This window comes from Puma concolor, chromosome C1 (genome assembly GCF_028749965.1).
Source record: "Puma concolor isolate L17-30 chromosome C1, mPumCon1.1.hap2, whole genome shotgun sequence".
Lineage (NCBI taxonomy): Eukaryota > Metazoa > Chordata > Mammalia > Carnivora > Felidae > Puma > Puma concolor.
Window position 1 is genome coordinate 222,437,380 of NC_141674.1, and position 15,094 is coordinate 222,452,473.

The 15,094-nt window shown below is 67.2% G+C and overlaps 1 protein-coding gene across 1 annotated transcript; it reads left to right on the forward strand.

Annotated features, from left to right (window-relative positions):
- The first annotated feature begins 4,537 nt into the window (after positions 1 to 4,537).
- Positions 4,538 to 15,094, forward strand: AGXT (alanine--glyoxylate aminotransferase). Its single transcript, XM_086720166.1, has 11 exons — positions 4,538 to 4,906; positions 5,006 to 5,198; positions 6,396 to 6,460; positions 7,095 to 7,195; positions 8,140 to 8,210; positions 9,682 to 9,766; positions 10,689 to 10,784; positions 11,435 to 11,504; positions 12,677 to 12,772; positions 14,032 to 14,160; positions 14,738 to 15,094. The coding sequence occupies exons 1-11, from the start codon at positions 4,676 to 4,678 to the stop codon at positions 14,843 to 14,845; spliced, it is 1,245 nt and encodes a 414-aa protein (XP_086576292.1). The 5' UTR covers positions 4,538 to 4,675; the 3' UTR covers positions 14,846 to 15,094.

Sequence of the window (15,094 nt, forward strand, 5' to 3'; positions counted from 1 at the left end):
GAGTGTGATGGGGGCCCAGAGGCTCTGTAGTAATTGGCACCCTGGTCTCCCCTGGTCCCTGTGGCCCTTGGTGCCTTCCCTGACTTATGGATGAGGACACTGGACGAGGACACTGATCAGGCTGCAGGTGACTCCAGATACCTGCCCGGGCCCCCCACCTCCAGGGGAGAGGGCCCGGCCCCTCCTCTCTGAGCCCCACCCTGAGCCTGTTCACAGCCCTGTGGTGGGGCCCCCAAGGGTCCTGAGGATGGGGCCAGGAGGCTTCTCTCTCTGAGAACCAGCAGTGGGTCCCTGGAGGGCACAGCTGGGCCCTACCCCTGCTCCCCCAACCTCACCCAGCTCGGTGCAGCCTGGGGAACAGATGAATCCATGAAATTCTAACTCCTGAGCCCTTCCAGAACTTAGAGGCTGTGCCCATACCCCCGGGGCACCCCCATGCGTCCCCCTCCTTACCTGGAAGGGGTGCTTTACCCAGCACGCTCAGGCTGACCAGGGGCAGCACGGGAAGTGGGTGGTGTTTTGGGGGGAAATCAGGGAGAGCCCGGGGTCCAGGGTGGGCAGAGCATCGGAGCCCGTGTGCAGCCTCGGAGGCGCAGAGAGATGGGGACGGGGGTGACCTGGGGAGCCGGCGCTCAGACAAGCGGGCAGCGGTGAGGATGCGGTGGGCTGCCCGGGAGAGGAGCCTCGGCCGCCGAATTTCCCGGCCTTCCCAGGCGCAGGGCTGAAGCCCGTGGGCCGTCCCCACGTCTCAGCGCTGCCACACGGGGCTGGGCTCCCGGGTCTGCCCTGCAGGTGCACGTCCTTCACTCTCGGACCCCTGTGTCCCGCACCCCAGGGCGCCCTGTGCCCCAGGGAGGCAGCTCAGCGGTCTAGCCAGCAGACGGTCAAGACGGGCCTGTGGCGCCTCTTGCCACACAACTAAGCCATCACCCAGGGACACAGTATCTTCTCAGGGGCCTCTCAGTGGGGCAGGCTCTGTATGACACATACTGGGCAGAGACCCCTCCGTCACGGCCTGAACACCTGGGGCTGGACGCTGCCGAGCTGAAAGCCGCACTTCACAGCAGGCGGCCCCTGCTGGGGACAGTCCTGCCCCTCGGGCTGAGACGGAGGTTTCAGGCCAATCCCTGCCCCCTCCTGGGACCCGGCGGGCTGTCTGTGGGAAGGTGAGCACAGGGCCTCTAATGGCCTTCCCTGGCCTGGGGTGTCCCAGCAGGCTGGCTCTAGCCGTAGTTTGAGAAACAGCATCTTGGAGACGCCGGGGAGGAGCGGGCGGCCGGCAGAGGGGAGCGGGCCTGTGTGGCCCACAGACCGGGTCACCGTCCACCTCGAGCGCCGGGGGACAGACGGCACGTGCCCTGCCTTCCTCACGCAGCTCGGGGGCACGGCGGGCAGCAGACCCGTAGGCAAAAGCAGTCACCTGCACTTTTCACGTCCACTGTGGAAAAGCGGAGGTGAAAACACAGACTCTGTATCACGGCGTGGCAGGCGGCAGCCGAGGGGCCCACGGCCGAATGGAGACGCCAGACCGCCTGGGCCGACGGGGAGCTGGCCAGGGAGGACCACCCAGGCGCCGGGGGGAGGACTCCACGCCCCACCCAGGCCCTGGCTGACCGGCACACTCTCCGGGGTGGGTGCTGTCCTTGGTCTTGGGTGCCTCGCTTGGTCTGGTGTCGAGCTGAGGTCGAGGCGCACCTGGCCAGGTGGCCCTTATCTCCAGGGCTCCGGAGACAGAGGTCGGTTGCCTGGCCGCCTGCCGGTTGTCGTCACAGGCTCCCTCGGCTCCCAATGGGCTCTTGGCCTGAGGCGACGCCTCTCTGGATTGCAACAGCTCCCCCCTCCGCCCCCGTGTCGCTGACACAGGGTTCCTTCCTGTTTGGGAACAACGTGCACACCCCCTCTGGCTTCCTGGCCTGTGCCCGCCCACCCACCTGCTGGGACGAACCGGCCAGTCCTCCCAGACCCAGGCTTCCCCCTCCCTCCCACGTGCCGCACCGCACAAAGCGGGGTCCTTCCCCGGGGTGGGGCGGGCCGGACCGTGTGACCCGGCTGGCATGCGGCACACGGCTCGGCGGAAGGGCGTCCGGGGGACCCCACGCAGCTGAGATGACTCCCTGGACGGGAGGCTTGGCCACAGCCCAAGAGAAGAGCAAGCAGGGCTGAGCAAAGAAAGGGACAAGCATTCCAGGCAGAGGGAACAGCACGTGCCAAGGCACAGAGGCACGTGTTAGACTGGAGTGAAGGGGTGTGTGTGCCTGGAGGACACAGGGGGAGGTGGTGCAACCCCCCAGCCGGGAGGGAAGGGGGCCCAGAGGAAGGGGTGCCGCCACCAAGGGAAAGAGCCAGGGCAGCTGCTGAGCCGAGGGTGCCCGGCCCCGGGGAGGGCATGCTGTCCTTGTTCTTAGCGGGCAGAAAGGCGCACGGTGCGGTGTGTCCTGTCTGACCAGCTCAGGGCAGAGGGAGGATTCACCAGGGCCGGGCCGGGCTGACACCGCACCGTGACTCCCGGGGCCCAGGGCTACGCAGGCTCACCAGGCTGTGGTGGGGCAGGTGCCACGGTGGGGCAGGAGCTGAGAATGCCGGCTCCATTAGGGGGTCTGCACACGTCCTCCTGACACGGGCCTCCAGCTGCGTAGACCCCCCACCTTTGTCCTTCGGCCCCTGCGGTTCCCCCTGGGACCTCACTGCCCTCCTGGCCCTGGGACCGGCACCCTTCCCCACTCTCCAGGCCCCCAGTGCTTCCCGGCAGCCCCCTGGGGTTCTCCCCTCTTCCAGGCTCTCGGCTCCCAGCACCCCGGACTCCTCTAGTCCCCACTCCTCCCCTACCCATTAGGGCTTCTACTTTTCCTCTTGCTGATACTACATGAGCTGGAGCAGCCAGAGGGTCCTGGTCGAGAGTGAGTGCTCTGGGAGAGGGGAAGGAGGGGAGGGAGGGAGGGAGGGAGGGAGGGAGGGAGGGAGGGAGGGAAGAGGGGAGGGAGGGAAGGAGGGAAGGGGGGAGGGAGAGGGGGTGGGAGAGGAGGGAAAGGAGGGGGAGAGAAGGAGGGAGGGAGAGAAGGAGGGAGGGGAAGGAGGGAAGGGGGGAGGGAGGAGGGAAAGAGTGAAGGAAAGAGGGAAGGAAGGAAGGAAGGGGAAGAAGGAGAGGGAGAGGAGAGGAGGGAAGGGGTAGGGAAAGGAGGGGAGGGGAGGGGGGCGGGAGGAAAGAAGGAAGGAAGGAATGGAAGGAGGGAAAGAGGGAAGGAAGGAAGGAGGAAGAGAAGGAGAGGGAGAGGAGGGGAGGGGAGGGGAGGGGAGTGGGGGGAAGGGAGGGCCCACTGAGCTGGAGAAGTCCCGGCCAACTGTCATGGCGGGCATGCCCCGGGCCGGCTGGGACCGCACCTTCCCTGGGGCCGCCCGGGCTGCTCTCTGCCCAGGGCGTGGAGCCTGCTCCTGCGCCTGCTTCCTCGCCCGTCGGATGGACAGACCACCACCGCTTCCGAAGGCTGTGGAGGTTCCCGGGTGCTCAGGCCCAGCCTGGCTCGGGCTCTCTGGGTCCCCGGGGCTCCCAGGATGCCAGACAAACCCAGACCCATCCACGAGAGCTGAAGGAAGGGACTTTGCTGGGCGGGGGATCGAGCCGGCACGGGGAGGTCGCGTGCCCGGCCCCAGGGGGAGGGTGCCGCCTCCTCGGTCGCCGTGAAGTCTCCTGCGGAAGCCCCGATGCTTCCCCGTCCCCGGCGACCGAGGCCCACGGCGTCAGAGCCCTAAACACGGCAGGAATCCAAGTGCTCCCACCAGGCCCCGTCAAGAACTCTGCGAGGCATGGGTGCTGCTCAGGGAGCACCAGCTCGGGCTCCGGCCTTTCCCGGCTTCCCAGGGCACCTGGGGCTCCACTGCACGGGTGCCTCTGGCCCGGCTGGCCTGGCTTCCTTTCCTGCAAGTAGTCGAGCGTTGCATTTATTCTAACCACCTGTCGACTTAGCGAGCGGAGGACTCCCAGACAGATGTGCCCTTGGGTACGTGAGTGAACACCAAACGTCAGGGCCGTCGGGAGTGGAGAGGCCGAGGAGACCCTTATTTCCAAAAGGATCAGGAATGCCTGTGCCCTCGGTGGGTATATGTGCGTGTGCATGTGTGAGAGAGAGAGAGAGAGAGAGTGTGTGTCTATACAGACGGGGCATATATATTTTCCAAATTAGGCCTCTCCCTTAGGTCAGCAAACTGTGGTCCCTGGGCCAAATCTGGCCCACGATTCGTATTTGTAAATAAAGTTTTATTGGCACACAGCAACACCACTCTAGCCACTTTTGCACGGCCACAGCAGGATTGAGTGGCCGCAACACAGCCTAGAAGGCCTGCCAAGTCTGAAATATCCGCTCTCTGGTCCTGTAAGAAAAACTCGGGGGACCCCTGAGCCCAGCAGGATGCACTTGGCTGGGGCCGGGCATCCGACCGCTGAGGAGCTGGGAGGGGCCGGAGGGCAGAGGGCAGCTTGCCAAACTCTGTTTTTCATTGACCGGACTCTGAAGGAACCTCCCCCAACCGAGGGTTCAACACCCTGGCTGTCAGGCCCTGACATGCAGGAGAAGTGTCGATAAGGGGTCAGGTAACAGCGACAAACAACGAAAGGCAGAGAGGGTGCAGCGGGGGAGCCCATCGACCGGCCTCCAGACACCAGCTCGAGGCCAGCTGGGAAATGTTCCGAGCGCTGGCCAGGGCCAGTGCGACCCTGGGGCCCCAGGTGGCCGGTTGGGCACGGACCATGGCCACCCGCCAGCTGCTGGTGGCCCCTCCGGAGGCCCTGCTCAGGCCCCTGTCCATCCCTAACCGGCTGCTGCTGGGGCCGGGCCCTTCTAACCTGGCTCCGCGTGTCCTGGTGGCCGGGGGGAAGCAGATGATTGGCCACATGCACAAAGAGATGTTCCAGGTAGGCCACGTAGGTGGTGGCAGTGGGTGCCCTGAGCGTCCTCCTCAGGGGGGAGAGGGCAGAGGCGTAGGGTCTGACCTGCGTGCCCACGGCCCCCAGATAATGGATGATATCAAGCAAGGCATCCAGTACGTGTTCCAGACCAAGAACCCCCTCACCCTGGCCATCAGTGGCTCGGGGCACTGCGCCCTGGAGGCCGCCCTGTTCAACATCTTGGAGCCAGGGGACCCCTTCCTGGTCGGGGTCAACGGCATCTGGGGGCAGCGGGCTGCGGACATCGGGGAGCGCATCGGTAAGAGACGGGGCAGAGGGTGGGGTGTGGCCCTCGAGCCATCCTTCCCCAAGGCCTCCCACCTGCCTCCCGCCCGGCAGACCCACCCCACACGCCCCAGGCGCCAACCGTGGCCCCTCCGCGGGTAAGTGCCCGTCCCCTTCACGCACCCACCCCCTCCAGGCCCGCTGCTGCCTCCTCCAAGCGGGCGCTGGGGTGCTGGAGAGACGCCCGTCTCCCAGTCGCCCAGAGCTTGAGGACAGCTGTTTCCAGAGCATGTGGGCAAACCTCAGGTTTCCGCACAAACCCGAGACAGCCCCCGCAGCTCCCCAGGGTCCCCGGGCTTCACCTCTGCTCTGTGACAGGACAGGGTTCTGGAGGCTGACACCCCCTCCCAGGGTCTCAGGAACAGCCGCCTCTCAGGAGCGGCCGAGTAAACAGAGGCACCGACGAGGTGTTCACTTCCAGAGTAAAACTTTCTGAGGAGGGACTGAAATCAAGAGCAGGAGTGTGCAGCGGGTTTAATGATTGATCGTGGCCTTTGGAAACATCCTGCACGGTCAGCTCCACACATGGCCGCACTCGGTCCTGGTTAATGGACAGCCCCCCACCCCTCACCCGTCCCCTTCGGTTCACACGCCGGTTTTCAAGGGGAGGCGGCGTCGGGCAGAGGCCAGGGCGCCTAGCGGACCTCACGGGCTCCCCCGTTCCAGAGGCCCTGCCTGACCCCTGCGCACCCCGGGCGAGACCCTTCTTGGCCCCCACCCGCACCCCCGCCTTGGGCTCCCCCCTGAAGCTCGGTGGTCCCACGGCCTCCTTCCTTCTACACCGACTCTGGAGCCGCTGTGCAGGGGGGCGCAGGGGCCCGAGAGGGAGAGCGGGACGAAGGCCTGCCTCCCAGAGCCTCACTCGTCCGTCCATTGCTCCGTCGGTCCATCACCGCACGCTGCTGAGGCGCGGCCCACCCACCAGGCCTTGTACAAATGCTTGTCTACTGGCCGAGGGAGGAGCCCGGCTGGGCTCGGGGAGGTTAGCCCGAGGCGGGGGCAAAGGAGCTGAGCCTGGTGGCTCTCATCCCGCGCACCCCTGGAGCCTCAGCTCCCTGAGCACACCCCACTTCCTCTTCCCTGCGGCCGCAGGCCGAGGCGGTCAGCACAGACCCCCGGTCTCCACACTGGGGTGGAGGGTGCTTACCTCTCACGCTGCCCCCGCCCCCAGGAGCCCGAGTGCACCCAATGATCAAGGACCCTGGAAACCACTACACTCTGCAAGAGTTGGAAGAGGTAGGGTGGGGCACATTGGCCCTAGGGAGGGGAGGAGGCCGGCTGGCCGAGGGGGCTCGGGCTGGGAGACTGGGGCTGACCCTCAGCTCTCCCCGGAGCAGGTGACCGTGCACAGGAGGATCGTTCCAGTACTTAGGGGCTGGTGGGAAGCCTGATAGGGAGGCTGCCTGGCAGGGAAACTGAGTCAGGAGCCCGGTTCTGTGGGCTGGGCGAGAGGGGCTGAAGGCAGGAGGTGGGAGCAGGACGCCCTGACACTCAGGATGCCAGCCCTCCCCGTCGGGAAAGGTCCGTCCCAACCAGCCAAGACCCTGGGGACTCAGCTGACCTCACCGGGCCCCAACAGGACAAGGCAGGAGGAGGCTGGGCCCATTCCGGCTCTGTCTCGGGGGGGAAAGTCCTTCTCCTCCCAGAACCAGCCCACCTCCCAGAGCCCACACGCGGGCTCAGCACATGAGGCCCATCCGGTTTCCGCCGCCCAGATCTGTCCCATCCACGGGGAGGAAAGGAGTGTTAGGGGGGCAGATCCTGCCCTGCCCTCGCCAGGGAAAGTCCTTCTGGGAGGGGCTGGGGGGCCCACGGGGAGGCGCCCACCCCCTCTGGCTGTGCCCACAGCTGGCACATCCGTCCCACTCAGGCCCTGGCCCAGCACAAGCCGGTGCTGCTGTTCCTGACCCAGGGGGAGTCCTCCAGTGGCGTCCTGCAGCCCCTCGACGGCTGTGGGGAGCTCTGCCACAGGTGAGCCTGGCCCAGGGGGCGGTGCCGGGGGGCGGAGTCGAGCACATCTCAGAGTCCGCCTGGGCGTGGGGGTGCGGGCAGGCCCCTCCGGGCCAGGGGGCAGCAGGGGAGACCCGGCTCCCCCCATCTCCGTCACGCACAGTGAGATGCAGTCGGTCCCGGGGTCCTCCTCGCTCCGCACCGCGTCTGGGTGGGCTCCACCCAGCTGAGGGCAGGACCAGGTGCTCCCACCTCCACTAACCTCCTCCAGCCTCCCCACCGCGGCAAGGGGCTGGCCAGACCTCGGGTGTGGTCGAGTGGGATTCAGCTCTGGAGAGCTGACCGCAGGATGGGAGGAGGGAGCTCTCCGCAGCCAGTTAGGCTCACCCTGCCAGGACAGCCCGTCCCCCGGGGTCTTGTCCAGTAAACCAAGCCTGCGCTGGGACCCTCAGGACATCCGCGTGTCCCCTCCGTGCCCAGCGTGGGACTCAAACTCATGACCCTGAGATTAAGAGCCACACATCTACTGCCTGGGCCAGCCAGGCGGCCCCATGCCTCTCTCGTTTCCTAAGAAAGTGTGGAGGTGGAAGAGAGTCAAAGTTTCCAGCTCAGCTGTTTCTGGACTCTGTCCCCTCTGGGCTCTGGATACACGGCCAGCGTGCTGTTACCAGAGGGACCAGTCCCTGAGCCCTGGGCCCCACGCGGGCCTGTGGGCCTGAGTGCGCAGAGCCCCGGCCGCCCCCAGGACCACACGCCGCCCCGGGGCGGGGCGGGCCCCAGGACTGGCTGTGTGTGGGAACCAGGGCGGGCCGAGGGGCGGGTGTCAACGCCCGTTGGACAGCAGGTCTCAACCTCCAGGAGGAGGCGCCCTGGGGGAGGCCAAAATTCCTCCACGCTTCCGTGCGGGCTTTCACGGCCCCTCCAGGAAGCCTCTCCTGCCTCACTGTCCTGCCCTGTGCCCCCAGGTACAACTGCCTGCTCCTGGTGGACTCGGTGGCATCCCTGTGCGGGACCCCCATCTACATGGACCAGCAAGGTAAGGCGTGTCCCCTGCACCCGGCCACCCTCCCCACTGCTGCCCAGAGGGTGCAGAGGGCCCTGGGGTGGGGAGACTCCTGAGGCAGTGCCTACAAGCCCGTGGGCAGTGCACCCGTCGGATTAGGACCCCAGGGGACGCTCTTCTCCTCGCCGAGGCAGGACCGGCCCATGGACTGGTCAATACGGCGTCTCTGCGGCCCCGTTACAGGGAGCAGGCGGAGAAGCTCCCCCAGCGTCTGGAGCCGCACTCAGAGCCCCTCAGGGCTGGGTGGGAGAAGTGTCAGGGCCCCTGTCAGTCAGGCCGGGCCTCAGGGTCCCCACCGGCCTGTCACACACAACAAGCACTGTTTCCAGGGTCGCCTTGCCGGCCAGCCTGGAGAAGCCTTCCGGGCCCAGCGTTTCCTCCCAGAAGAAAGTCCCGATCCACAGGGGGTGGGGCCTGGCCACAGCCACCCCTCCCCTGCTCCATCGGGCAAGCTTCTTCCAGAATCTTTTCTTATCAGGGCACTCTGGGCCGTCAAAACAGAGATTTCTGGGCTGACCCTCAGAGCCTTGCTCCGAAAGGAAGGGCTCGGGGAGGGGACAGGGCTGTCCCCGGAATGCCCACACTGCGCCTCCCGGGCTGGCGGTCCCCGTGGTGCCAGGGAGGAGGCCCCAGCCCAGAGCCCAGGTGACAGTGCAGCCCCGAGAAGCCAGGGTTGGAACCCGGGACGCCCTCCGCACCGTCCCTGTCCCTGCCTCCCCGTCCTCAGTGGAGGGTGTGGACCTCAGGGAAGTGTCGGCGAACGCCGCTCGCTCGGGGCGTTCGAGGCCCTTACCCGTCAGTTTCAGTTCGCAGGATTGAATTTGCGTGAATTCGCCAGGCTCACCCTTTTCCTGTCAGTAGGCCTCTGGGCTCCTTCTGGGTTGACGCTTTCAGGAGTAAACTGCAGAGGGCGCTCCTGCACAGACAAGGCTGCTGGGGACTTGTGCACACAGCTCCCTCAGGCCCCGGCTGCAGGGCCTGCAAGGCGGTAGACGTGAACCCTGTGCTTTGCCAAGACCCTTCACAGCCACCTAGAGCGTAAATCTCAGGTGGTGACCTTGTCGGTTTTCGCGACAGTTCAGCGGCCGCCTGATGTGGCAAGAACACCTGTTTCGTCCTGTGTTCTGCCACACGCTCGCTCACAACACTGACGCCACGCGTGGGTTCCTCCACCCGAGCCGACCGTAGGCGGGTGGCCTGCAATTTCACTCCACCTACGTGGAGAGGGCGTCACGTCGCATAGGTCAGGGTCTCACTCCTACAAGACCGTCCAGCCTGCTTCACACAGCACTTGTGCTGCAGGTCCCCAGGTTGCCCAAAACTTCTGTTCGACTTGCTGGGGTCTGGTCTGGGTGGGCACCCTCCCCACCCCCCCCCACCCCCGCGATGATCCCACCCGGGGCGGAGCTTGGCCCCCAGGAGCACACGCCCCTCCTCTCCACAGGCATTGACGTTTTGTACTCTGGCTCCCAGAAGGTCCTGAACTCGCCTCCAGGGACCTCGCTCATCTCCTTCAGTGACAAGGCCAAGTGGGTGACTCCTGGGCCCCTGACCTGAGGTGGATGTGCAGTGAGGCCGGAAGGCCCCCGAAGCGGGAGGTCAGAGCAAGAGAGGGAGGGCTCAGGGGCTGTGCTCAGAGACACCTCTGGCCTGTCCATCACCCACCCTGGACAGGTGCCCACCCTGGACAGATGTGCCCAAGCTCTGAGTTCGTAGGGCAGGGGGTGGCCAGGGCACGGTGAGGTCCCGGTATGAGGCTGGTGGCCTGGCCAGTCTGGCCTCCAGAAGATTCTCCTCACGGAGCCTGGGCTTGTGTGTGAGGGTGCAGGGCCTGGCATTCTGGAAGTTCCCCAGCCTCAAGCCAAGGACTGGGGGTCCAGTGCCTGTCTCCCATGCCTCCACCCTTGGCTCAGGGCCCAGGAGCCGACGCACGAGCTGCTCGACGGGGCGGGTGTGGACCACCTTTGTCCAGCAGCCCCGGTGCCCCCGGTCCCCAGTGTCCAGCCCCTGAGCCAGGCCAGGCCGGGGTGGGGGAGGACCCAGGGATGCGGCGCCGAGACAGTCCCGGATGGGGTCAGGGGTCGTCTGTGGCCGTGGGAAGTCTGACCGCCTGCGGGAAGGTCCAGGAAGCGGCCGGTGGTCTGCGTACGGAGCTCGGGTAGAGGCCCTGTCTGTCACGCCCGTCTGGAGAACAGGTGTATTTAAAGCTCCAAGATCGGCTGCATTCCTGGGGCCTGGGAGGAGAGGAGCCGAGGTCCCCGACCACGCCTGGCCCCCCGAGGTGCAGCGGCTGGGAAGACACACACCCCACCTGGGCCTGAGCACAAACGCAGGGGTCCTGGGGGCACCTGCCCCTCCGGCTCGCTTCCCCGGAGCAGGCTGGCCTGACGGGACCACCCCCAGGCGCTCCGGCCAGACAGGCGGGCACTCACGCTGCTGCTTCGTTCCCAGAAATAAGATCTACGCTCGGAAGACGAAGCCCGTCTCCTTCTACCTGGACATGAAGTGGCTGGCCAACATCTGGGGCTGTGACGGCAAGCCCAGGATGTGAGGACTGCAGCGCCGGGGCCAGGGCCACGTCTGGGGGCGGGGCGTGGGGGTGACCTCTCTCTACACCCAGCTTCTCGTCAGCTTCACAGCCCGGGTTCGGGGCCCACGCCCCAGCTGTAGCCGCAGGACTCACCAGAGTCAGGCCATCGATGCCCCCACTCGGCCCCCCCACCCCTCCCTGGCCCGGGAGCTCAGGTCCAGCAGCACAGCCCCTACCACCCTTGCCCCGGGCCCCCGTCCTCCCAGACCCAGGGAACCTCTGGATGCTCTGGGCCTGGCCCTGCGACACCTTCCCATTCCTGGGCCTCGGCTTACCCACCTCTCAAGAAGAGGGGCTCAGCCAGGGGCTCCACGTGAAGTCGCTTTCGCTGCAACCCACACAGGGATTGGGGGACCAGGAAGTGTGCCCTACTCAGTGGGCACAGCAGCTTCTCGGGAAGGACAGGCTGGGTGGGGAGCCAGCCCTAGGCGATCGGGCCAGTGTCCCTGCCCTGAGCCTCGCTCTCTGCAGCCCTAGCTGCCTCTCCAGCTGAGTCCGTACCCCCAGGCCAGACAGCAGCCCCCTGGGAAGTGGCGAGACCCGTTGTCAGGGGGCCTGGCCACCCCCCACCCGGCGACACTGGACCAAGTCCCCTCCTATCTTCCAGATACCATCACACGACCCCTGTCGTCAGCCTGTACAGCCTGAGAGAGAGTCTGGCCCTCATAGCGGAACAGGTGAGGAGAGTGGGGCGGAGAGCCGCGTGGAGCAGGGACTCGGTGGGTGCAGGACCCCTAGGGAAGCATTCTCAGCTCCCTGGAGTCTCCGTGCCGAGGCCGGTGGCCTCTCAGAGGCCCCTTCTCCTGACTCCCTCAAGCCCTTCTGAGGACACAGATGGGAGGGATTCTAAGTGCCGGGCGGCCTGCCGGGTGGGCCTGGCCTGCACCGAAGGAAGAACGGGTCCACGGAGCAGCAGAGAGAGGGGGCGTTGCAGCAGAGGGTGGGCTGCGTGCAGGAGCGCGGGGAGAGGGGTGGGAGGGCCGGCTGCGGGCAGAGGGGTCCTGGGGGGGGTACAGAGCACTTTCCCGCAGCACCCTCCAGCTCGCGGGGTGGGGCGGGGGCCAAGCGGGGACACGTGGGTGTGACCAGGAGAGTGTCTTTGTCCGGTGCAATGACCACGCTCTCGGGGCACAGAGTGCATGGGCCCTGCGGGACAGAGGACAGGAGACACTGCCCCCAGCATAGCTGGGGTCATCCCGGTGTCTCCTGGGAACCCTGCAGCCAGCAGCCCGGAGGCGGGAAGAGCGCCGTGAGGGGCCGCCTCCCCAGGAGGCTGCACGCGGTGTGGGCCTTGTGTGCCCTTCCGCGCCTGCTCATGGAGCCGGCACCCCAGGGCCCAGCCAGCAGGAGCTGAGGAGTCCCGTGAGCTGGGGGGGGGGGGGGGGTCACCGGCACCCAGGCTGGCCGTGCACCATGGGGGCGTGTGGCTGAGAGGGGCGAGGACAGCGGATTGTGGGGTCCGTGCACGGGGAAGACGGGAGACAGGACGGCGTGTGACTCAGAAGCCCCTTTCTCGTCCCACCTGCAGCAAGGTGATCCCAGCTCACACCCTCCGGGGGCCACGAGGCTCCAACCCGTGGCTGGGCCCCCCACTCGCTCCCCCAGGCCCAGACTATTTCCACTGCCCCGAGGTGGCCCCAGGTCTGGCCCCTGGGGCAGAACCGGGGCCCCGAATCTGGGGACTCGGGGGTCTCTATGGGGATCAGAGTCCGGGCTGGGAGAGGAGCCCCTCCGTAGTCTGAAGCTGCCCCCCGCTATGGATGAGACAGTTTCCCCTCTCTCGCCACCCAAGGAGGGACCCACCCTGCCCTCCCCTGCCCTGCCCACTGGGTGTCCTCTCCCCTCCCAGGGCCTGGAGAACAGCTGGCGGCAGCACCAGGAGGTGACGGCGTATCTGCATGGGCGCCTGCAGGGGCTGGGCCTGCAGCTGTTTGTGAAGGATCCGGTAAGGAGGGCAGGGGGCGGGGGGCGGGGGGCGGGGGGTGGGGGACGGGGGGCGGGGGGCAGGGGGGCGGGGGGCAGGGGGCGGGGGGCAGGGGGTGGGTGGAAGGGGGTGGGGGCCGGGGGTGGGGGGGCAGGGGGTGGGGGATAGGGGGCAGGGGGGTGGAAGGCAGAGAGCAGGGGGCAGGGGGTGGGGGGCAGAGGGGTGGAGGGCAGAGAGCAGAGGGCAGGGGGCAGGAGGTGGAGGACAAGGGGTGGGGGGCAGGGGGTGGGTGGAAGGGGGTGGGGGCAGGGGGTGGGGGGGCAGGGGGTGGGGGATAGGGGGCAGGGGGCTGGAAGGCAGAGAGCAGGGGGCAGGGGGTGGGGGCCAGGGGTGGGGGGCAGGGAGCGGGTGGAAGGGGGTGGGAGTGGGGGGGTGGGGGGACAGGGGGTGGGGGATAGGGGGCAGGGGGTGGAAGGCAGAGAGCAGGGGGCAGGGGGTGGGGGGCAGGGGTGGGGGGCAGGGAGCAGGTGGAAGGGGGTGGGGATGGGGGGTGGGGGGACAGGGGCTGGGGGATAGGGGGTAGGGGGTTGGAAGGCAGAGAGCAGGGGGCAGGGGGCGGGGGGCAGAGGGGCGGAGGGCAGAGAGCAGAGGGTAGGGGGCAGGAGGTGGGGGACAAGGGGTGGGGGGCAGGGGGTGGGTGGAAGGGGGTGGGGGCGGGGGGTGGGGGGGTAAGGGGTGGGGGATAGTGGGAGGGGGGTGGAAGGCAGAGAGCAGAGGGCAGGGGGCAGGGGCAGGGGCAGGGTACAGAGGGGAGAGGCAGAGGGTGTGGGGGAGGGGAGAGCTCCTACCCAGCCCCCTCTGAACGGACACAGAGTCCTGGGGTCACCTGGGCGGTCATTTTTACGGTCACAGTGGCCTGGCATCTGATCTTAGGATGCTTAGCTCAGTGACCCCACTCTCCCCGACAGCCTCCCCGCCTAAAGTAATGATGGGCGATCTCTGAGCCGGAAGACGCCCATGGCCCCCGGGGGCCCGGCAGGCCAGCCAGGCGGGGGTGGAGGGCGGAGGGTCCGCTCGACTGGCCAGCCAGTCCAGGTTTCAGTAGGAAACAGGAGAGATGGTGACCCCCGTGTCTTTGGGCCCCTTCTCGCTCCCTCCGTGCCCTCCCCCATCTCTGCCCGCCCCTCTGGGGCCTGAGACCAGGGCTGGCCGGGCCAGGTCAGGTGGTGCTGGCCGTAGGCTGTCGTGGAGGAGGCTGAGTTGGGCCTCCTGTCCCGCAGGCACTCCGGCTGCCCACTGTCACCGCGGTGGCCGTGCCCGCTGGCTACGACTGGAGGGACATCGTCAACTATGTCATGGACCATTTTGACATCGAGATCACCGGCGGCCTTGGGCCCTCGATGGGGAAGGTAAGGGGCCAGCTGTTGCTCCGAGTGGCCAGGGGTGAGGGCTGGCCACGCCTGCCACGGAAGTTACATTCTCCACCCCCACATGGAGCGCCACATGCGCCAGGCCCAGGCCGAGGTCGTCAGTCATCGGTTCCCCAGGACGGCAGGGGCACCCACACGGGAACATCCTCCTCTGAACCCCAGGGGTTTTGCAGGGGGAGCTGGGCGAATGAATTCTCCTGCCCCCTTTCGCCCCAGCCTGGTGAGGTTGTGGGGTGTGGCCCCTCCGATTCCACCCAGAATGTCCTTCCCTCCGAGCGGGCAGACCAGGCTGAAGGCGCCAGGCCTGGGTCTGGCTGTGCCCACTGAGTGGGCGATTCTGAGTGACCTGTAACTGACCGTCATCCTGACCTTCCTTCTGGAGCTCTGTGCGTGCGGAGGGAAGAGAGCCACCCCTGCCTGGGTCTGGGAGGGAGGGGGGCTCCCTGTATAACTGGGGGAAGCTCTCGGTGCCAGGGTGGGGGGGGGACCTGGCTCTGCCTAGACCTCACTCAGGGTGGGGCTCACATCTGCCCCGGACCCTCCCCCACCCCTGCAGGTGCTTCGCATCGGCCTGCTGGGCTGCAACGCCACCCGGGAGAACGTGGACCGAGTGATCCAGGCCCTACAGGAGGCTCTGCAGCGCTGCTCCCGAAACAAGCTGTGACCTGGCTGCCTGTGTCCCGCCCTCCCGGAGGGGCCGGCCGGAGGCACCAGGAGCAAACAGACTCTGCTGTCGGTCAGGGCCCCCGGGGGGCAGGAAGGCTGCTGTCCCGGCCCCAGGAAGTCCTTCTCCTTTCGAGCGGCACCTCCTGGAAGCGGACCACGTGGGCTCGGGACCCACGGCACCTCCCAAATGAGCTGCAACCCCCACAGGCCCCTGGCAGGTGGACACTCAATAAAGAATCGTCGGTCA

What these genes read in the sequence shown, in the direction of transcription:
- AGXT (XM_086720166.1), top strand. Translation starts at nt 4,676, where the DNA reads ATGTTCCGAGCGCTGGCCAGGGCCAGTGCGACCCTGGGGCCCCAGGTG. An exon ending in TGCACAAAGAGATGTTCCAG is followed by an intron (nt 4,907 to 5,005) that starts GTAGGCCACGTA and finishes CACGGCCCCCAG; the next exon opens with ATAATGGATGATATCAAGCA. An exon ending in TGTGACGGCAAGCCCAGGAT is followed by an intron (nt 10,785 to 11,434) that starts GTGAGGACTGCA and finishes CCTATCTTCCAG; the next exon opens with ATACCATCACACGACCCCTG.